Source organism: Narcine bancroftii, chromosome 12 (genome assembly GCF_036971445.1).
Source record: "Narcine bancroftii isolate sNarBan1 chromosome 12, sNarBan1.hap1, whole genome shotgun sequence".
In the NCBI taxonomy this organism is placed as follows: domain Eukaryota; kingdom Metazoa; phylum Chordata; class Chondrichthyes; order Torpediniformes; family Narcinidae; genus Narcine; species Narcine bancroftii.
This window is the reverse complement of record NC_091480.1, coordinates 83,506,695-83,530,412: the sequence shown is the minus strand read 5'-3', so window position 1 is coordinate 83,530,412 and position 23,718 is coordinate 83,506,695. Positions and strand designations below refer to the sequence as shown.

The 23,718-nt window shown below is 41.9% G+C and overlaps 1 protein-coding gene across 15 annotated transcripts in view; it reads right to left on the bottom strand.

The window, feature by feature from the left end:
- LOC138747739 (V-type proton ATPase 116 kDa subunit a 1) overlaps positions 1-23,655 on the bottom strand; it is a 176,535-nt gene extending 152,880 nt beyond the window's left edge. For 4 of the 15 annotated variants that reach the window (XM_069907273.1, XM_069907270.1, XM_069907272.1 and 1 more), the window contains exons 1-7: positions 23,456-23,653; positions 20,940-21,103; positions 16,723-16,801; positions 15,065-15,162; positions 10,472-10,600; positions 1,157-1,257; positions 142-268 (exon numbers count right to left, since the gene is read on the bottom strand). In XM_069907273.1, the coding sequence (XP_069763374.1) occupies positions 142-268; positions 1,157-1,257; positions 10,472-10,600; positions 15,065-15,162; positions 16,723-16,801; positions 20,940-21,056 (651 nt within the window). In that variant the 5' untranslated portion in view covers positions 21,057-21,103; positions 23,456-23,653. Of the gene's footprint in view, positions 1-141; positions 269-1,156; positions 1,258-10,471; positions 10,601-15,064; positions 15,163-16,722; positions 16,802-20,939; positions 21,104-22,712; positions 22,783-22,807; positions 22,937-23,455 lie in introns of those variants that run through there. The other 11 variants (XM_069907264.1, XM_069907266.1, XM_069907259.1 and 8 more) reach the window with 9 other exon arrangements.
- Positions 23,656-23,718: the final 63 nt, after the last annotated feature.

The following is a 23,718-nucleotide window of genomic DNA, read 5'->3' as shown; positions in this document are numbered from 1 at the left end:
ACGGGCACCAATGAATTCAAATGAAAATTATTTTCATCTTCAGTGTTACCATAAAATTAATCTACAGAATTACAAGAGATTAATTTTAGGAAATGATATTGCCCTGGAGTTTAATGTTGAAATTCCACCCATTACACTTACAGCTACAGGGTCTTCCAAGGGATTTTCAATTTCAGCTTGACGAAGAAAAACATTTCCCCTGCATACTCGCCACAACATTCTCTCAAAAGTAGGGATTCTCTCTCGATTTATCACACCAGCCACAAAGCTGTAAATAAGAATGTTCATTGTTACAAAGCTACATAATGTACATTTGCAAAATACAAACTGCAGTGGATGGTGGAACCATCAATACCTAAGCCATTCAAATCTAATTTTTCTTTCAGTAACCTTCTGTAAGAACAAGATACTGGTCAATCTTGCACTTAGATGCATTTGAACCATTCTCATTAAATGGTATTTCACTCGTGAACAAGTATCTAACTCCTTTCCTGAAAGGTCTCAATGAAAGCCATAATTTTTTTAAATGTTTTAGTAAAAATAAAACTGGCAAAACACTCTTTACTTCCCAAATTTGAACTCCAAGCAATTCAAAGTACAATATTTTTGGAGAGTGGAGATGGGGAAACAAGGAAGAAAAATACAACCTACCATGTAGTAGGATATATAAAAGGCCATGACAAATTTAAACCCAAAAAAAAAAGAGATTTTAAATACACTGATCAATCTTCCCTATTCACCCTCTTTCACAGCCAACACACATTCCCACAATAATTTTGATCTCCAGTGCAGCTCTTACTGATACATTTTCACACAACCACCATAATCAGGGTGTGCACGAGGGTAAGAAAGGGCCACCAAGAGCAAAAGAACTCCTTAATTAACATCTCCATGTTTCTTCACATTATGATTTAATGACGAAGCAACTTAAGAGACAATTGTCGACATCAATCTCTCTCCCTTGTTCTTTAAATTCGTACTTCACTAATCTCTGCCCACCTCCAAATAATGCTTTTGGCTTATTTTGCTTTGAGCCCTAATCGAGCTTGGAAAATTTCTTTCTCTTTGAAAATAGTTTTAACTATAAGTGTTACTTTACATCAATTAAAGAGTAATTAGAATTACAGAACAACATTTAATTAAGAAATTCAATTACCCAAGTCTGAGAGGGGCAGCTCGACCCTGTTCACTTGGCTCCAACAGAGAAGAGGATTCTTCAAGTAGGTCTGGATCAGACATCTGCTGATGCAATTCAGCCTGAATTCACAAATCAATTAACATACTATGAAACCAGTTAGTGGCATGCAGGGGAACGAGGAACCAGGAGAAAAGGAAAAACAAAAGAAAAATTAAAAGAAACATAATTGAAAAGAAAATGTTGAAACAATATTCACTAAACTCTTAAAATACAGAAAAGCAAAGATGAACAGAAAAGCAGATGAATTGCAAATTCATTCAAGCCAGTTAGATATTTCTGAAAGTCTCAAATGAGAGTATCAGAAAAATCAATTGCCATTGCCAAGGAGTTCATGCCAGTGACAGACAGGCAGAGAAGTGGAAACTTGTTTTAACCATTTCAAAAAGATACTGACAAAAGTATCAACTGCTTGACAACTATTTCAAACATTTTAAAAAAATTTTTTTGCTGCATTTTGCAAAAGAAACACCAGTTAGAAATTTAGATCTTATGTAGGAGACTAATGCTGACACTTGCCAGTTGTGGAAAACTTTTAATAACAATTAGTTATTGTTATGGTTAGCAGAATGCTATTACAGTACCAGCAATCTGGCACGGTCTGTAAGGAGTTTATATGTTCTCCCCAGGTCTGAGGGTTTCCCCTGGGTGCTCAGAATTTCTCCCACCTTTCACAATCCATGGGGGTTGTAGGTTAATTGGGCAGCACAAATTCATGGACTAGAAGGGCCTGTTACCATATTGTATATCATAAACTTAAAAATGTAATCTCCAATTACCTGAACCTTTATTTCACATAGTTGAAACAATATGTTGAAGGAATCCCCTACCATCCCATTTCTCTGAAATCCTAGAGATCAGTCACAATAGTAAAGCAGTAATCAATCTACAGAAAAAGTCCTTGAATGAATACCAATTTATGATAACACAACTTTCTAATATTTTGGCTCCAAAAAAATTTGAGTTGTGCATCTCTTATACTTGTTACTGCGAAAACACATGACACATCTACTGATGACAAAACATTTGTAAAATGGGTGAAAAATAGAGCTGCAAGTTACCTACTCAGCATTTATAAGAAAACTAATCCAAATGCTTGCATGAATTCCAATTCATTTGGTATTCACAAAAGTACAAAAGAAAAAATAAATTGAAGATTTTGTCCTTTCTCAAGCACTTCCAGATCAAGGGCAAGCGTAAGCACATTCCAAATGTCATCTGTAGCATCTCAAAATGCATCTTGGGAAACTTCTTCAGTTCTGTTCTCACAACATGCTTCAACTTTCTATTGAAAATGTTCTAATTTTCCCTACTTTGCTGAGGGGAACTTTACAGCTTCGTTGCACACACTGGCAATTAAAGACATTTAACAGACTGCTTGCAAAGGGGATATCCTTTTGAAAAGCGTGCATAATTTACCCCTGTTCACCATCCTCAAAAAATTTAAATGTACACATTTAAGATGGATATAACCATTTACGGAGCGGAAACAGGCCATGTTGGCCTTTCGAGTCCGCACCGGTTCACTGATTTTGTGCGCCCTCTTCAGGCATTGGTCCCGGTAGATCTTCATTCACTTTATTATTAAGAGAATCAAGGAATATGGGAAAAGTGCAGGAAAATGGCAAATCAGACTCGGCCTTAATAAATGGAGCAGGCTCAAGGGGCAAATAATCTGTTTCCACTCCTTTTTTTTTTAACCTAAAGTCCTCATTCACTTATTGAAAGGTCTATTTCTTGGATCAGAGTATAAATAAACAACTTTTGTACAAAATGAGTTCCTTTTCACTTTGCTACAGTGCATTCGATACAGTCATATCACAACTGAATCATCAGAAAGCTGATCCAACTGTAGATTTAACAACTCTAGAAAAGTTTAAAGAATTAGAAGTGAGGTCTAGCAACAGAAAATATGAACTAGTGAGCATCCTTTGCAATACAAAGTTGCAATTGGTCATTAAGTACAGTATTTTTTGACAAATTAGAATCTCATCAAATCAATATTTTAAAAGCATGTGATAATAAAAATTATGAATACAAATATTGGTTTCCAATTTTTTTTTCCCCAAAATAAATCAGGAAAATAATATGAAGCTTTCCACTCCCTCTCATACCTTTTGGCCTGAATCTTCAGTTTAAGGTCTGAATTCTATTTTTGAAAAGTTCTATTTTGTCAGTGAATACCAAGTTCACTTTTCCTAAATTTCCACCACTGCAAAAACACATGCAAATATTCACAGAGAGAAATGATATTGAGGAAAAAAAATTATTTAGAAGTTGGCTGCCACTCCATATCTTTACCATTAAATTCAATGATTTCTAGTTCTTTTTTTGTTAATACTTGACAAACAATTTTTTTTTAAATCAATAATGCAAAGAGTTGTAAATCTGAAAACTAAAATAGATCTTTGTTCAAAAACTGATCAATGATGAGCTTGAAAAAGTGTGGTGGCTTCTATGATCGCACAAACTGATTTTCTGGACAATGAAGTAAAGGAAGTCATTAAGATTAGTTACTTGCGTCTCTGCACAATCAGAGCAGAAATTTCAGGTTTGCAGTTCAGTTTTTGATGATGTTGGTAAGGTCAGAAAAAAAGAAAGAAAAATATAATCTGTGAATACATAATTTCTTCAATTGCAATCAACAACAAAGTTAATTGCACTGGTATTTTTAGCACAGTTGATTTCAAGATGCCTTTCAAGTAATTCAGAAATTTGAATTTCTGGTGATTAAGTCTAAAATTCAGGAAATTAATAAGACCAATGCAAAGGGTACAGCATTTATAATACAACAGTCCTCTAGATTTAGCAATGAGAATCTGCTATTCACACTATGGGGCAGTACAATAACTTATCAATATTTATCCTGCAGTTGAAGGCCAAAGGAAGAATATGACGTTTTTTTGTAGGCAAAAATAATATTTGTAATCAATGAGATTCTGATCTTGCATGATTTCTAGCGTATTTCATTGTTCTCGACGTTTTGTAAATATGTACATTAAGTTGGACAGGAAAGCTGGTTAGGTTAGGCAACTGTTTAAAAAATAGTTGAGAAAGTGTACTTGAAGATCCAAAGCTGATAACTATTAAAAAGTGTTTATCAAAGCAGAAATAGATAAAATGTTACAAAATTTCAAGGTACGCAATTAAAAAATCAAGCTTTTTCTATAGTGGGGCCCCAATCAACAAACCTAATTTTTAAAAAAAATTATACCCAAGCAAGGAATATCATCCACAGTACATCTCAATTCTTGCTTCATTAGAATCACCTGTCACCACCCACATGGCCACCACCATCATCCAACTGCATCATGTGCATTATTTCCATTTCCCAAAGCAAGTATTTTAAATATGGCTCTTATTTCTGGAAAAAAAGACATTTCAACAATCAAATCCAAATGAAAACAATGGGAGACAATGAGATGGTGGAGGTACTAAATGAGTATTTTGCATCAGTATTCACTGGAGAAGATATTAGCAGTGTGCCAGATGTCAAAGGGCATGAGGGAAGGGAAGTGAGTACAGTTACTATTTCAAGGGAGAGAGCTCAGAGAGCTGAACGGTCAAAGGGTGGATAAGCCTCCTGGACCAGATCGATTGCACATTCGAGTTCCGAAAGAAGTAGTGGTAGAGATTGTGCAGGGATTGGTAATGATCTTTCAGGAATCAATGGATTCTAATATGATACCAGAAGACTGGAAAATCGCAAATGTCATCCCACCATTCAAGGGAGGGAGGCAGCAATAAGGAAATTATAGACTGCTTAGCCTGACGCCAGTAGTTAGCAAGATGTTGAAGTTAATTGTCAAGGATGAGGTTATGGAATACTTGGAAGAATGTGACAAAATAGGCCAAAGCCAACAGGATTTCCTTAATAAGAAATCTTGCTTGATAAACCCATTGGAATTCCACCCAGTGGATGTTGTGTATTTGGATTTCAAAATGCCTTTATCAAAGTCCATCCACACATACAACCGAATTTTCTTTTAAAAATATAAGAATATAAAATTTACATGTTGTATTTGACAAACTTTAACAGGGATCCAGGGCATACAAGAGCCAAAATGTCGTACTTACTTGTTAGATGGCGTTCTGGGGTCCATAGGCTGGGCACAGCCATTTTGATTCCTGTGTACATGCACGAGTCTTCAGTTGGCGCGTGCGTGGTGGGTTCGTGCATTGGAGTTCGGTTGGCGCATATGCAAGAGTTAAGAGCGCGAATTCAATATCATCAGGGCACTTACATCCAACTCTAATTCTTAAACTCCCTGTGCATGTGCCAACCAAAGACTTGCGCATAGGAACCAAGATGGTCGCACCCAGCCTACGGACCCCGAGACACTAACAAGGTAAGTACGCAATTCCAATATATGACCTGTCATCCAGAATGGAACACGGACGCATGTTGGGGATTACCTGTGCTTGTTGGAATTTAGGAGAATGGCGGGGTGGGGATCTCTGAAACATTTCAAATGTTGAAAGGCATGGATAAAGTAGATGTAGAAAGGTTGTTTCCCATGGAGGGAGAGTCCAGGACAAGAGGACACAACTTTATGATTGAAGAGAGTTCCCTTGGAGCAGAGATGCGGAGGAATTTCTTTAGCCAGAGGGTGGTAAATCTGTGGAATTTGTTGCCACAGGCAGTTGTGGAGAACAGAATATTGATTGTATTTAAAGCGAAGATTGATAGGTTTTTGGTGAGTCAGGACATCAAAGGTTATGGGGAGAAGGTCAGGCATGGGCTGAGTGGGAAAATGGATCAGCTCATGATTAAAGTGCAGGGCAGACTCGATAGGCTGAATGGTTTATTTCTGCTCCCAAGTCTTAATATTCATTAGATAAAGCTGAAAGGATCGTTTCCCTGCATCTCCGACTAATCACAACAACTTTTATGAAAAACTTGCATTTGCTCTGAAAATGTTTCTAAGAAACCAGAGCTCGGAATTCAATACTGTTAATTTTGGGAATCAGGTTATTAAAAATAACCACATGAAATATAATCTTGGATGAGATACGACTTGTCGCACAAATGTACAAATTTATAAAGTGTGGAGTGCAACTTCTAAATTCAGAATGAAAAAACTCTTTAAAAACAAACTTACAAGCAAGAAGAGAGCTGGTCTTTTACAGTGAAAGGTGTTTTGTATCAAATTAGACAGTCCAACAATGCATCACATGTATGCACATTCCATGAAAAATGAAATGTTTTAGAATGAAATCTATATTATGACACAAGTCTCACTGTCAGTCCAGAAGTTGTCACCATGAGGTCTTTTAAATCTACCCCATATTGGCACTTTTTGAACTTCAGTTTTATGGCCAAATGCCATTGAATATAAAACATTAAACAACTAAATGTCACGATTAGAACTGAATTTATCAAATGTTGGTATTTAAGTTCATTAGACCTTGGGAACAACTTCTGTCCTTTCATGGGAAACTGCGAAAAGAGCTGGAACAGACAGACCATTTGATACAACAGCTGGAAAACACAGATTTAGTCAGATATAATTTACAGAAAGTATACATTTATTTTTGGCCATTTGGTTAAGATATCCAAAACTATTCTCCAAGAACTTTGCCATTGACTGGCAATAAATGATTCCATTCCATAAACAGTCAATTTGAAAGTTACAGTAAATCATTCCATGAAATTTTTTTGATTATTTTGCACAGAGTTCAAGTCCCATACTGAGATTGATCTCCACTACACAGCCACGTGTTCCAATATATTTGTACCATTAAAAAAAAGTTTTGTAAATAGCCAGTTACTGCTTTTCCCTTAAATGGAAACATTAACTAGCTTACAAATTGGAGAAATGGAAGTGTCTTTTGACATAAAATTTTTGATGCGTGGCTCTCTATTGGAAACCAAACAGTACAACGGTTCTGAAATTTTCCCAAAATGGTCAAGAAAAACCACAAATTAAGTTTGCGACAGTTCACTCAAAATAATAAGCAGAACAAGAAAGCAAAATAAGAATTCATAAGGAACTTAGGAGATGGAAAGGAGGGATGGGAATCTGCATGCCATTAACTGTTACTTTTCCAGTCTTCCTTAGATTCCTGCACTTAAGGCTGCTTACGTTGAATGATTCAAAACTTATCTCTCCCGTTGTTATTGTTAAGCCTATTTTTAAGAAACAGAAGACTGGGAAAAGGACAAACATGATTAACATATTCTTGATTTTAGCAGCCAGCTAAAATGACTACACAGTTGTTACAAGGAGTACATACATTTTTTTCATGCTTAAAAAAAATGGAAAACATGTACTGCTCAATTAAATCAATGAGACGGTCATGGGTATCCACCAATCACAGTGGTAAAATACTTCACAGGCATTTTTCCTCTAAGACATCTTTTGGCAACTAAACTTTGCTGTGCAATTTTAAACAAGAATACTCTACTGAACTGCTCAACAAAGACAACACATTGAAAACTAAGATCAGAAATTATAGGAGGTCTTTTCTCTAGAAATATTTAAAATGGATAAACATTATGATCAAAATGCCAATGTCAAATCATATGACTGATGCAACATTTGGACAGAATCAAATCCAAAAGTTATAGTTTGAGGGTCTGTCAATATGAAAACAACGAGAAGAGTGGTACTAAATGCAGTTTAATCCACAGAACGACAACACAGAACTACGCTTTGCGATGCATGCATCACTGAGACTACACTAAAAATAAAATGTGTACACAAGAAATTAACAAAGGTCTTTAGAAACATCTTTGGAACTGGGTCTTTGACTTAGAGAATACCAAATAATGATGAATATACAGTATATCCTGGACACCAAACATCAATTACCCATCTCCACCCAAATGAGCAATGTCATTACTTCCAGCCACTAGACAATATTCATCTGTCCAAGCTACTCTTTGTAATCCCTTCTGGTAGATGAAATACAGTACGTTTCCGATTATCCTAAAATCAGTTAACCAAGAATATCAGTTATCCAAACTTCCTTCGGCACCAACATGATGTCACAAGTTGAAAAACAATTTTCACCCGACGTGCTCATGTGGGGCTCTGGCGCACTGTTAATACCAGTTTGGTAACAACAGAGCTCAGAACAAGCCAGGAAGACAGACGTTGAACGGCTAGATGCCGGCTCAGAGAAGCAAGTTGGAATCTTGAGCAATCAGTGGCGACTGGAGGAAGACAGCGGGTTCGGCAGCGCATGGGGAGATTTTCCTCGTTCCAGGTAACTCCCTCCCCTCTCTCTTTCCATTACTTCTTTACCCTCCACTGTACTTGGTTCTCCACTGTCCTGGCATCATCAAGGAGAGCAGCCTCCCGGGGAGGAGCAGGGACGGCAGTGGGGAGGTGTCAGGGATCGATGGCAGGAGCGGGGACCTCAGGCTTTCAGGCCGGATCGGCGACAGCGGCCGGATCGGCGACAGCGGCCGGATCGGCGACAGCGGCCGGATCGGCGACAGCGGCCGGATCGGCGACAGCGGCCGGATCGGCGACAGCGGCCGGATCGGCGACAGCGGCCGGATCGGCGACAGCGGCCGGATCGGCGACAGCGGCCGGATCGGCGACAGCGGCCGGATCGGCGACAGCGGCCAGATCGGCGACAGCGGCCAGATCGGCGACAGCGGCCAGATCGGCGACAGCGGCCAGATCGGCGACAGCGGCCAGATCGGCAACAGCGGCCGTGACCTCAGGCTTACAGGCAGGTCCGGAGTCAACAGTGGGGAGTTGTCGGGGATCAGCGACGGCCGATACAAGCATTAAACATCCGGTCCCAAACATTTTGGATGATCGGAAATGTACGGTACTACATAATAACAAGTTAACCTTACTTTACGCTAATGCTTTCTTCCCGTCCAAATCCATCAACATTCATGGCCAGAATAATGAATTAGGGCAACTGCCTGCTGAAAGGACTGGAGAGAATTGGAAAATTCCCCACCCAAAAAATGAAACTAGACCTATTACATTTCTACCCAGAGGAAAAATACCTGCTTTCCTGAAGATGATTCCACTTTGAAAATCTCCAATTTGCAATTTCCAATTTAAGGTTTTTCAGTTGAACATAAAATATACATGATATATATTTGATTATTTTCAAATTAGTAGCTGCAAATTACTGTGCAGATCTAGGTTCGTATTCTTCTTAGTCATAGGTGAAGTGAACTCCCTGTGACAAGAGAGCATTCAACTCTTCAACTGTGCACATCAGTCTTCTTATGCACCATATTTTAAAAATGCCAAAAGCAATGAGCAATCTACTGAAGCTGAGTGGGAGAACAAGTATAGACTTTCTTTCAACTTAATTCACAACAAATGCGAAACGTTACTAATATTTTGTTTCCTTATTTTCGGAATCTCACAGCAGCATATCTAATTCCTGTTCCTGGACAATAGAGGTTAATTTACACTTTTTTGAGTTCTTTAACAATGTTTAGTAATATTGGCTAAAATATTAAAATTATTTCTCTGAGGAAAAAATATCCAGGGGTAGATACTCCTGCCCCTAATCCAGGAGTACAATGGAAGAGACCTGTAGATTCATAAAAGCATCTTGCCAATCTAATAATTTAAATAGACAGAGGGTTCCTCTGCCTCTGTCCTGACTCCCCCAAACATTACTCAAGGCCCTACCATCCTAAGGGTCTCTACATTCATTGTTAGGATCACCTGGACTTGTGTAATCAGTCTTCCAGATACATGTACAGCAGATTCAAGAGAAATGGTTGGGGTGGGGAGGGCGGGGCAGTGGAGTGAGCCCTACTCAGGAAAATATTGATCTACACGGAGCTTGGACTAAAGCTGTGACGCAGGTTGCTAGCTGTTTTCATGCTGAAGTGCTGCAGAGTAGTAGAATAAATTTCAACCAATTTTCAAAATAAGCCATATGTACTTGCCCATTCTCAGCATCAGAAACATTCAAGTTTAGACTTAAAGACATTTAACAGTTGAAGAGCTCATGAACAGCATTAATTATTATTCCAATTTCCCAGAAGAATTGAATAAATACTAAATCAAAACAAAATGAAAAATAATTTTGATCAAATCAGGCAAAGAAAGAGGAATATAAAAACATGCATTTTAGTTCTGAAGGCAAATCAGCACACGATTTTTTTAAAATCTTTCAAAGTATTTGGTATGGAATGTTATGTCCAATGGCCATTCTTAAAGTGATCCTGCAAACTCGAAATTTGAAGAGAAAGGACAACATTGATGGACACATGGATAGTAAGCTTAAACTACTCCTGAACACGTTATGGGCTAGAAACTGAAAAATGTACAATAATCCGACCTCATCAAAGAACTGCTGGGTTCTACGAAGGATGTATTTCAGTTCAGTCAACTCTAAAAAGTTGCGTTTTAATGCTTCCTGGTTAATATTGATTTCCTTCAGTTCATTTTCCAGTTTTTCAAAGGTTGCCTGAAAATTAAAAATGTCACTGTTAATTCATATAAAGTTATTATGCACTGAAGATAAAGTTACTCTGTGGTAAATGAACCTCTTAAATTGGACTAAGACAGCCATACACAGGAAGGGGCAAAACAACAAAAACTAGATAGAGAAACACAAAAGCTCCAGACACTGGAATCTCGAGCAGACAAAGAATTGCTGGAGGAACTCAGCAAGTCAGACATTACCCACAGGAGGAACAAAAACTACAGGTTCTGTTACTACAATAGAGAGGTGTTCTGGAAGATTTGGTGGAGGCAGATACAATAGGGTCTTTGACTGCTGGATAGGTACAGGGAGCTTAGTAAGCCTAGTAATTTCTAAGGTAGGGACATGTTTGGCACAACTTTATGGGCTGAAGGGCCTATACTGTGAGTTGCACTCCCACACAACCATTTCAATTCCAAGTCACACTTATGTCTGTCCATGACCTTGTGTACTATCCCACTCAGACCACCCGCAAATTGGAGGAACAATTTACTTTCCGACTGTGCACTCCAGCCAGATGACATTAACATTGACTTTACTGCTTTCCACTACACCAGGGGTCTCAAGCTTGCGGCCCGCGGGCCAACTGTGGCCCTCGGGACGATAGTTTGTGGCCCCGCCTTAATATGAAAGTTTAATGTTAGTGCGGCCCGCGAGTTTGATATGATTGCCACTTTTCAGTGTTGTGTGCGGAGCTGAACGAACCTACCAATCACGGTGGGGTATATTGTTCTCGGGGGCGGGACACTGGCTGGGCTTATTGCGAATATAAGCATATTTATGTGCATTTTCTATTTGTTATATATGCACGCGGCACATGCGCAATTTCCGCGGCCGCTCCCGCTTCACGCGCTTCGGCGTCCAGTCTGAACCCGGAAGTTGTTGCTCAGCGGGACAGAAAAAGAAGCAGAAAAGACGCAGCGGCTAAACACAAACTTCAATGCAACAGTGACACCAAGTGGAATTATATACATTATACAGCCCCAAACATGTCTTTTTCAAAGCCTGCAGTGAAGAGAAAGGTTGGTGATGAGCACAGACAATTTCAGGAAAAGTGAGAAGTGCAACATTTCTTTGTTGAGCACAGGGGTATCCCGACATGTCTTATTTGCACAGAGAAAGGTGCAGTGCACAAAGAATACAATTTGAAATGTCATAACACAGCGACATGCTGAGGAGTATGCAAAATATCAAGGAGATGAGAGAGCCAACTGGGTTGCTAATCTTAAAACATGTCTAGTGAGGCATCAAGATTTCTTTAAGAAAGCAACCAAAGAGAATGATGCAGCAGTTGAAGCTAGCTACGTGGTTAGTGAGATGATTGTTAAAGCAGGAAAGCCATTCACAGAAGGTGAATTTGCCAAAAAGTGCATATTACAGGCTGCAAGTATTGTCTGTCCAGAAAAAAAAGGTCAGTTTAGCACATCAGCCTTTCTGTCAACACCGTGGCAGAGCGCATTTCTGACCTGTCAAGTGACGTTTATGATCAACTGTGTGAGAAAGCAAAATGTTTCAGTGTATACTCAGTCACTCTTGATGAGACCACAGACATCACCAACACTGCCCAGCTCACAATCTATGTTCGTGGTGTTGATGACAATTTTGAAGTCACAGAGGAGTTGCTCACAGTAATTCCAATGCATGGCCAGACCACCGCTCAGGAGATATTTTACCAGCTGTGTAATGCCATTGAGAATGCCGGTTTGCCATGGAAGAGGTTTGTTGGAATAACAACCGATGGAGCGCTATCAATGACAGGGAGGAAAAATGGACTGGTGGCACTTGTTAAAAAAAAACTGGAAGAGGAGAATGTGGAGGAGGCCATTGCTCTGCACTGCATTATCCATCAGCAGGCTCTTTGCAGCAAATGTCTGAAGTTTGACAATGCGATGTCTGTCGTTGTGAAATGCATCAACCAAATCAGATCCAGGAGCTTAAAGCATAGAAGTTTCCGTGCTTTTTTAGAGGAAATGGAGTCAGATTATGGGGATGTGCTCTACTTCACCGAGGTACGATGGCTCAGCAGGGGAAACATATTGAAGAGGTTTTTTGAGTTGAGAGCGGAAGTGAAAGCCTTCATGGAGAAAGATGGGGTTGCTGTTCCCGTGTTAAGTGATCCCAAATGGCTCATGGACTTAGCTTTTCTTGTTGATATTACATATGAGCTTAATGTACTGAACAAGAAGTTACAAGAAGTTGTCAGTGCTGCCTATGACAACGTGAGAGCATTCTCTGCGAAATTTATGTTATGGAAAGCCCAGCTTTCTCAGACAAACCTTTGCCATTTCCCAGCATGCAAGGCACTCATGGATTCAGGCACACCATTCAGTGGTGAGAAGTATGTGGATGTCATTTTGAAGCTCCAGGAGGAATTTGATCACAGATTTGCAGACTTCAAGATGCACAGAGCCACATTTCAAATTTTTGCGGACCTCTTCTCCTTTGATGTGCAAGATGCCCCTCCTGTGCTTCAAATGGAGCTCATTGACCTGCAGTACAACTCTGAACTCAAAACCAAGTTCAGGGAGGTGAGTGGAAAAGCAGACAAGCTTGGGCAATTTTTGAGAGAATTGCCCCCCAGCTTCCCTGAGCTTTCCTGAATGTTCAAGCGGACCACGTGTCTTTTTGGGAGCACATACTTGTGTGAAAAGCTCTTCTCTACCTTGAACTTCAGTAAGTCCAAGTACAGGTCCAGACTTAATGACAAGCATCTTCAAGCCCTACTGAGGGTCTCAACTGCCTCCTCCCTTAAGCCAAATGTGGCTCGGCTATGCGAGAGGAAGCGCTGCCAGATCTCTAGCAGTAAGAAGTAGGCAGAAGAAGACATGTTCATAACAGTTTTTGTTCAATGTTCCATTCATGTTCAGAAAGTTAAAGGTTAAAGAACTGTTAATACAGACATTTGAATCTGAATAATAATAATTACATTTCTCCAGTCAGCAACTATATGTGGTTTCTTCAGTCTTCTATATCAGCTGTATTATTATTCTTTTCATTTTATTTATTTATTATTGATTGATTTTATTTTATTTTCTTATGAATTGTTAATTTATTTATTTTTTCATCTTATTTTGTGATAAAAATAAAAATAAAGACATTTGATAACATTGGAATGTTTTTGTAAGAGCTTTTATTGTGGAAAACCTGATGCGGCCCAGCCTCACCCAGACTCTACCTCCAGCGGCCCCCGGGTAAATTGAGTTTGAGACCCCAGGAGTGCTACTGGCCTTTCCATCCCCCTCCCCCTTTCCTGTCTTTCCAGTTCTTCCGCCCAACCAGCTCTCCTCCCCTCATTACTGCTGTCCCCTCCCTTCTTTCTCCACCTATCATCTCCTGCCTTTGCCACCTCACCCCCTCCCCCCCCCCCCCACCACTCTTTTGCTCCAAAGCTTCTTGGCATTTTGATGAAGGGTTAGAGCCCACAACGTCAGTATGCATCTTTCTTTGCCATATTGAGGACACTGTTTTACCTGCTGAGCTTCTCCAGCATTTTGTGTTTTCACTTCAACCATTTTTGGATTTACTTTTTCCTATGGCCCATATGTGCTTTAAGTTTTGTTTGTTTCTGTTTCTAAGTCCCAAAATCCAGGTGCCAGAAATCCAAACCAGCTGAGAATCCGAACTTTGAAAACTTTCAAACTTTTAAAATTTAGCGACCTTTTGTGTGCGTGTGTGCAGGAACAAGCGCCACAGAGGCACACCCTCAATAAGCAACCACTTTATTTTTCTTTAAAACTTCGCTTTGATAAATGAAGCATGCTGTATTTGTTAAGGAACAAACTATCAAAATTTATCTTCTTTATTCCTCCCTAAATTTGAATTTTAAAAGTATTGCCTCGAGATCCGGAAAATCTGAAAACTCAGACCAGCCCAATCCCTGAACAGTCTGGATTTTCGGACTTCTGCATTATTTACTTCAATCAGTGTTTTATATCTGAGAATCAATCTTGTATTTTTGAGAACTGCTGCCCCAGCTCTGTGGTGGGATTCATTATGCAGTTACACACAATGACAGTTCATTATGAAAAAAGTACCAACAATGGATTTTATTTCGCTGGATCCCTGCTGATATAAAATATCTATATTTATTTGAAGGGTTTAGCTGATGTTGAATTGTTTAAAAATTGGAAAATTTTGCCTTTCACACAATATGCCTACAGATGAGAACACAAAAAGAGGGAGCAGAAGCGGACCATCTGCTAAGCCTCTAGTCACATCATTAAAGAGAACCATATGGAACACCATCCACATTCCTGACTTGGTACTGCCTCGTAGTTTGCAATGCAGCATTTAGATCTGGAAAAATCAAAGGATTTGACTATTGCCAGAGCTTGTCAACAGTTTGCTCGGTTTGTTCTCAATGTCTGATAACATTTTCCAACTGTCACTCAAACATCTACTCTTTGCTCTCCCACATGATACCTGACATGATCAGGATCTGCTTACCTCTAAATCAATCATGTCACGAGGGAAAGGAACCTCAGGATTCTCTCCAGTGTCCAAAATTGTGATGTTTGCTTTTCGAATTTCTTTTTCAACAAAACCTTAAATCAATTAAATAATTATTTTCAAAAACCATTGAAAAATTGTTTGGAAGCAAATATGCAGAAGGAAGATTACATACAAGTCAACAAATTAGAAGGCCATTCTTCCTAAATTCATTTATGGTTGTTAAAATGTTCCCCTCAAAAGTAATTTACATTGGGCTGTGTTAGTACTTTCACACATTTTTCTTTCTTTTCTTTGGCTTGGCTTCGCGGATGAAGATTTATGAAGGTGTATGTCCACGTCTGCTGCAGGCTCGTTGGTGACTGACAAGTCCGATGCGGGACAGGCAGACACGGTTGCAGCGGTTGCAAGGGAAAATTGGTGGGTTGGGGTTGGGTTTTGGGTTTTTCCTCCTTTGTCTTTTGTCAGTGAGGTGGGCTCTGCGGTCTTCTTCAAAGGAGGTTGCAGCCCGCCGAACTGTGAGGCGCCAAGATGCACGGTTTGAGGCGAGATCAGCCCACTGGCGGTGGTCAATGTGGCAGGCACCAAGAGATTTCTTTAGGCAGTCCTTGTACCATTTCTTTGGTGCACCTCTGTCTCGGTGGCCAGTGGAGAGCTCGCCATATAACACGATCTTGGGAAGGCGATGGTCCTCCATTCTGGAGACATGACCCACCCAGCACAGTTGGCTCTTCAGCAGCGTGGATTCGATGCTTGCGGACTCTGCCAGCTCGAGTACTTCAATGTTGGTGATGAAGTCATTCCAATGAATGTTGAGGATGGAGTGGAGACAGCGCTGATGGAAGCGTTCTAGGAGCCGTAAGTGATGCCGGTAGAGGACCCATGATTCGGAGCCGAACAGGAGCGTGGGTATGACAACGGCTCTGTACACGCTGATCTTTGTGTGTTTCTTCAGGTGATTGTTTTTCCAGACTCTTTTGTGTAGTCTTCCAAAGGCGCTAATTGCCTTGGCGAGTCTGTTGTCTATCTCTTTGTCGATCCTTGCATCAGATGAAATGGTGCAGCCGAGGTAGGTAAACTGGTTGACCGTTTTGAGTTCTGTGTGCCCGATGGAGATGTGGGGGGGCTGGCAGTCATGGTGGGGAGCTGACTCATGGAGGACCTCAGTTTTCTTCAGGCTGACTTCCAGGCCAAACATTTTGGCACTTTCCGCAAAACAGGACGTCATACGCTGGAGAGCTGGCTCTGAATGGGCAACTAAAACAGCATCGTCTGCAAAGAGTAGTTTACGGACAAGTTGCTCTTGTGCCTTGGTGTGAGCTTGCAGGCGCCTCAGATTGAAGAGACTGCCATCCGTGCGGTACCGGATGTAAATAGCATCTTCATTGTTGAGGTCTTTCATGGCTTGTTTCAGCATCATGCTGAAGAAGATAGTAAAGAGGGTTGGTGCGAGGACGTAGCCTTGCTTCACGCCGTTGTCAATGGAGAAGGGTTCTGAGAGCTCATTTTAATGTTCTTTTAATGCACTGTTTTCCGAAGTGTTTGCAAAAGTAGTTTCAAAGAGGAAATGAAACCTAGAATACAATGGTACATAGCCACTTCTTCAATATTCCTTCACAAATACTGCAAGTGATTAATGCATCACAAGTACTCACGGAGTTTGCGATCCATTTCCTCACAACGACGGACTTCATTTACAAATTTGCGTTGAAATACGTTTACATCTGGATTTAACTGCAGAGGAAAAAAACCAAAATTAACTCAGTGAATTCTGTCACGGATTTACAAATTACAATGTTACAGAATATTTGATTTACAAAGCCTAGATTCAAATATTAAAATTCTGTTTGTCAGTACCAGGGAAGATGTCTGAAAAACAATAGATACATTCTATAAATAGAACAAAAGAACATGATTATTAACCCATCCATAATTTTCCCACAGCAAAAATCACAATTTTTTGTAAGGAAGTTCATATGGAACTGTGATGTTACCACAAAACAATGAATTTTGACTTATTCGTGACAATAAATTCTGATTCTAAATGTGATTTTTTTTTTTAGTACGTTATAACACAGTATAGGCCCATTGGTCCATGATGTGCTATAATCTATGTATATCTAAAATAACCTAACCTCGACCCTCTATTTTTCTTTCATCTGTGTGCCTTTCTAAGAGTCTCTTTAATGCCCCTATTGTTGCAGCTTCCACCAGCACCCCTGGCAATGCATTCCAGGGTCTCACAACCTTCCTCCCTTCACTTTGTACAGATTTTCTCTGGTGTTTGCTACTCCCACCCTGAGAAAAAGGTGCTGGCTGTCTACCTTACCTATGCCTCAAAAATCTTGGTATTCCTCTATTAGGTTCCCCTCTCATCATTCACTCAAAAGAAATGAACCTTGCCTCATAAAACATATTTTTCATTCCAAGCAACATCCTGGTAAATCTCCTTTGCACGCTCTCCATAGCTTCCACAGTCTTCCTATAAAGAGGTGACCAGAACTGAACACAATAATCTAAAAGTGGTCTCAAAAGAAATTTATAGAGCTGCAACATCATCTCTCGATTCCTGAATTAACTCCCCCGACTAATAAAGCCCCAGCATACCACAGGCCTTCTTAATTATCCTAACAATCTGGATGGCAACCTCGAGAGATCTATGGATTTGGACCCCAAGGTCACTCAGTTCTTCCACTTTGTTAAATACCTGACCATTAATCATGTACTCTGCCTTCACTTGACCTTCCAAAATGCATCACCTCACACTGGATTGAACTTCAGCTACCACTTTTTCACCCAACTCTGCATCCTGTCTATATCCTGTCGTAACCTACAACAACCTTCAACATTATCCATGACTCCTCCAACCTTCCTATCATCCGTAAAGTTAATGACCGATCCCTTTATATAAATCACAAAGAACAGGGGTCCCAGATCAGATTCCTGCAGAACTCCACTAGTCACTGACCTCCAGGCAAAATAGTTTCCATCCTTGACTACTCTCTATTTTCTACAGGCAAGCCAATTCTGAAACCAAACAGCCAATGGCCCATGGATCCACTGCCTCATGACTTTCTGAACAAGTCTCTCATGGGAGATCTTGTCAAATGCCTTACTAAAATCCACATACACCACATCTACCCCTGTATTTTCATCAATTTCTTTTGTTACCCTAAAAAAAACTCAATTAGGCTCATGAGGCATGACTTTCCCCCTCACAAAGCAATGCTGACCATTCCCAATTAGACTGCACTTGTGTAAATGCTCATAAAACCGGTTCTTAAGAATCTCTCCAATAGTTTTCCCACCACTGATACAAGACTCACTGGTCTCCAATTCCCAGGATTCTCCCTATTATCCTTTTTTTTTAAAAAACAAGGGAACTATATTTGCCGTTCTCCAATCCTCCAGCACCTTCCCATGTCCAAGGTGGATGCAAAGATTAATGCTAGAGTTTCAACAATCTCTTACTTCCCTTCCCAAAGCAACCTGGGGCATATCTCATCCAGACCTGTAAATTTATCAATCCTAATGTTTTTAAGAAGATCCAACACTTCTTCCTTCCTAGTCTCAACATGGTCCAGTGCACAAGCTTCTTCTATTCTGACTTCACCTTGACCAAGGTCCCAATTTACTCTCTCTAGTTCCTGCCTCATCCCTGCCTAATTACCCCTTCCCCATTTAAACACTTTACCATTTTGTGTGCTTTTAGCCATGCTAAAACTTAGGGAGTTATGGTCACTGTTTCTGAAATGTTCCATACCAAGAGGACAGTCAACTGACCAGGTTCATTACTCAGTACTAGATCCAGTACAGCCTCTCCTCTGGTCGACTGATCCACATTCTGTGTCAGGAATCTTTCTTGGACACACCTGACAAATTCTGTCCCATCTATCCCTCTTGCAGTAAGGAGAAGCCAGTCAATATTTGTGAAAATGAATTCTCCCATTACAACAACCTTGCTATTTTTGATTCATTCCAAAATCTGTTTACTTATCTGTTCCTCAGTGTCTCGAGGGCTGTTTGGGGGCCTACAGACTAATCGCAATACAGTATTGCTCTCTTCCTATTTCTGACTTCCACCCACACTGATTCAATGGACACTCCCTCCACAGCGTCATCCCTTTCTGTGGTTGTGATACCACTCCTGACCAGTAAAGAGACTCCTTCATTTACCTCCCATCCTATTCCTTTTGAACATCTAAACCCAAGTATCTGCATCAGCCTAGAGTCTGTAATGGCCAGAACATCACAATTTTATGTTCTGATCCATGCTCTATTCATCTCCCTTATACCTTGCATTGAAATAGACACCTCTCAAACCCTCCATCTGACTACATGCAGCTAATGATCCACAAATCTGAACCCCTGCCCCCTGCACAAACTCCTCAGCCACAAATTCATCTGCCACAACTTCATATTTCTACCCTCGTGGGTATGTGGCACAGGCAGCAACTCTTCATGTCCTGCTTTTCAGCTTCCTTCCCAACTTCTTGTATTCCATTTTCAAGACCCCATCCCTACTCCTATATATGTCATTGGTACCAATATGGACCACGACATCTGGTGCACTAAACAGAGCCATGAACACTTTCTCGATTAAAATCTGAAAGTAAGGTAAAAATAGATTTTTTTTTTTTAAATATGTGTCTCTGGTTACCTGACCCGAGAGAACTTTCAACAGTCTGAATGGATGTAAATAAGCCCTTTAATGAGAAATGCTTTGTAGCACTTGGATATCAAAATTTAAAAAACAACTCAGGATTTTTACATACAAATGAAATGAACCTCTATTTTAGTTTGCTGAAAGAGTCTAGTTTTGGTGGCATGGTTAGGGTAGCAGTTAGCGCAATGCTACTGCAGGTACACGATCTTTTATCTGGAACCCTTGGGAGATAGTGTATTCCACATTTCGGATTTTTCCGGATTTTGGAAAGCCCACCCGAATTGTGCTGCCATATCCACCCCCAACCCCTTCCAGTCACCCAGCCGCCTCCCCAGCCACCGGTCCCTCGGCCGCCTGGCCGTCTTCCGCGACAGCCCGGCCGCCTCCCCCGACCGCCCAGCTGCCTCCCCCGACCGCCCGGCCGCCTCCCCCGACCGCCCGGCCGCCTCCCCCGACCGCCCGGCCGCCTCCCCCGACCGCCCGGCCGCCTCCCCCGACCGCCCGGCCGCCTCCCCCGACCGCCCGGCCGCCTCCCCCGACCGCCCGGCCGCCTCCCCCGACCGCCTCCCCCGACCGCCCGGCTGTCTCCCCCGACCGCCTCCCGTGACCGCCCGGCCGTCTCCCCCGGCCGCCTCCCACGACTGCCCGGCCGTCTCCCCCGGCCGCCGGTCCCCACTTGCCGGATGTTGGAGCTTTCCAGATTTTAGATGTCCGGATAAAGGATCGTGTACCTGTACAGTGCCAGGAACCCAGGTTTGAATCCAACACTGTCTGTAAGGAGTTTGTGTGTTCTCTCCATCTCTGCGTGGGTTTCCTCCGGGTGCTCCAGTTTCCTTCCACACTTCAAACCATAAGTTAATTGGGGTAATTTGGCAGCACAGGGCTCATGGGTGAGAAAGGCCTGTTACAGTGCTGTATGCCTAAATTAAAATTGGAATCCACTTTATCTACTATATACATAACAAAGACAGTCTAACTTGATGCACGATATTTTCCCAGGCTGGTGTATGACTGGAATAGTCCAGACATCAGATAACTATGCTGTAAGCAAGCATCCAAACCTATTTCTTAAATAGAAATCATGAGAAATGAAACTACTCTCAAGGTAAACTGGGTACTTTAAACTGTCACACTTGTGTATTCACTTAGATGGTACTCACATTTATTTTATACAATTATGCAAGAAAATAAAACATATCCACTTACATCTCGAAATTGAACCATTCCAAGCTCTCCCAGCTCACTAACACAACAGTAAGCAGCTTCTGACTGAAGGAAAAGCTGTGCTAGTGTCATCTCCTCACTCCGGAAAAGCTCCCCCATGTTGGATCGTTGAAGTGGTATTAGCTCTTTTTAATGTGATGTCATTTCTAAAAGAAATTAGGAAGGAAAGATTATTTACCTATAATACACAAACTTAAAAACACATTGATGTATTGTGCCAATAGATGTCAATGCCACTGCAGTACTCTCAGATATTTCATATATGTGACTCATTTATATAAGTAATGTGAATCATCATATTTTAATCATTGAAGATTGTCTAACCTACAAATTTAGCCCATTCATTGCTACATCAGTTTAAGACCTCACATCTCTTCCCATCCCAGTACTTCCATAGAACTTGACTCATTCATTGCATTACATTTAAGGCACACTACCTTTTGGAACTCCTACTGTTTAGTATCAAGTTTCATCTTGAAAAAGTTAGTAATCACAAAGAATCATCAGGAAATATACAATTTCTATTCTGTCATGCACAATTCAATTTTATGCAATATTTAATTTTAAATACAGTTTAAAAGTAAATCTTAAATATAAAAGGCTCTGAATTACAACATAAACTATGGAATTGCTAATGTATTTGTGCTATGCTGTATTGCTATAAACCCAATTAGGTGTCACTGTATGTAAATCTGTAATTGTTGTACATGACATTTTCTTCACAAGTCATACTTTAACAACGTGCATTTGCACGAACATTTTAATCTATTTATTTTTTTTAAAAAGCACCGTAAAAGATCAAATCGCATTTATCTGAGGTGCAAGTAGATACTAGAACAATTAGCCTGACACTAGGTCAAAAAGATGGTTTTAAGCAGAATATAGGTCACTTCATGAGAGAGATTAAGTGCAGAAACAGCCTCTTTGGCCCACTGACTCTGCATTCACCATCAAACATCAATCCTATCAACTTATTTTATTCTTCTCATATTTCCTTCAGCTTCCCCCAGATTCTATCACTCATCTACACACTATGGCTTATTGCAACAGTTAATAAGCCCACAAACGTTGAGATGTAGGAGGAAGCAGACGCAACCGAGGAAATCGATCGGGTCACAGGGAAAATGCGCAAACTCAAGAGAAAGAAAATGTAGAATGACAATGTCAGAGATATTTTTACAAAACTGGGACCTTGACAAGTTTGAAAAGATAGCCACCCTGAGTTTTGCTTTCGATCAAAGCTAGCCGGGGAATTCTGAGGATCTGTTTTCCACATCATTCCACCAGAGGCATAACCATTATCAAGACACCCCACATGAACAGTCAGCGATATTGGTTCTTTGCATCCAGCCCAGCTAAGTGCAGATGATCAGAATCAGCAAGATCCGAGTGAGGGTTTCAGCTGATACGATTTGGCATGGATAGAAATCTTAGAATTAAACACAAGAGTCTGCAGATACTGGCATCCAATTTATTAATAATAAAAAACCCAGAAAGTGACCTGGAGCTCTCAGCCACCTGCCTCGATTTCTCCAGTCACACTCCAAACTCTTTCCGGCATTTGCTACTGCAAAACCCAACATAAGCTTGAAGAACAGCATTCATTTTCTGTCTTGAGACGTTACAGTTTAAATCTTAAAGCATCACCTTGTAACGTTTATCTGCTCACAGTAATTAACCAAGGTTAGTGTCCCCTTTTATTTCTAGTTCCAACAAATTGCTGCATTTCCTATCTCACAGATGCAGCTCCTGTACCTCCAGACAGATTAGCCGCAAATACCGTCAAGGTCCTCTCTCAGAAGACAACGCCTTTTGCCTCTCCTCCCCTCCTTTCTTTTTGGTTTCTTTACCATCTTCTCGGCCATGTTTTCTATCTCCTCCCAGCTCTGGTGAGAGGAGCCGAAACGACCATGAACATTGCGGTCACTTCCCGCTCCCTCTTCCATTCGCAGCGATTCTACATCAATAGCCCCAGGTCGATGCTCCCGTCCACCCTCCCTCTGACAGGTGGGTCGAAGGGGGCAAGGAAGAGCAGTGGTGGGGGTGACCAGGGGCCCGGGGTGGACCAGGGGCCCGGGGTGGACACCAGGGCACGGGGGGTGGGGGGGAACCAGGGCACGGAGGGAGGGACCAGGGCACGGGGGGAGGGGACCAGGGCACGACGTGGGGGGGGGGGGACCAGGGCACGGGGGGGGGACCAGGGCACGGGGGGGGGACCAGGGCACGGGAGGTGGGGGGGGGGACCAGGGCACGGGGTGGGGGGGGGGTGGGGACCAGGGCACGGGGTGGGGGGGGGGGGGACCAGGGCACGGGGTGGGGGGGGGGGGGGACCAGGGCACGGGGTGGGGGGGGGGGGGACCAGGGCACGGGGTGGGGGGGGGGGACCAGGGGCCTGTCACCTCCCCCACCCCACCCCACCCCACCCCACCCCACCCACGCCACGCCACGCCCCCCCGGCCCCTCGGTTTCCAGTGGGGACCCAAAACGCCCTTCCTCACCGCCCTCCGCCATGGCTCCGTCACCGTGATGAGGCGGCACGGCTCCGCGAACAAAGAGAGAGAGAACGCGTCACCTGTCCCCGGCTCTGCCGCCGCCGCCGTAGGATCAGCTGATTTTCTCCTCCCCCGGCGGCCGAACCCCAGCACGCTTGCGCGGTCACGTGCTACCGACCAGGCGCTCTCCCCCGCTCCCAACCAACCGCATTGCTGGGGCTGCGCCTGCGCCGTCAGGCGATCACCGGCTCACCTGCGGGGCCATGTGT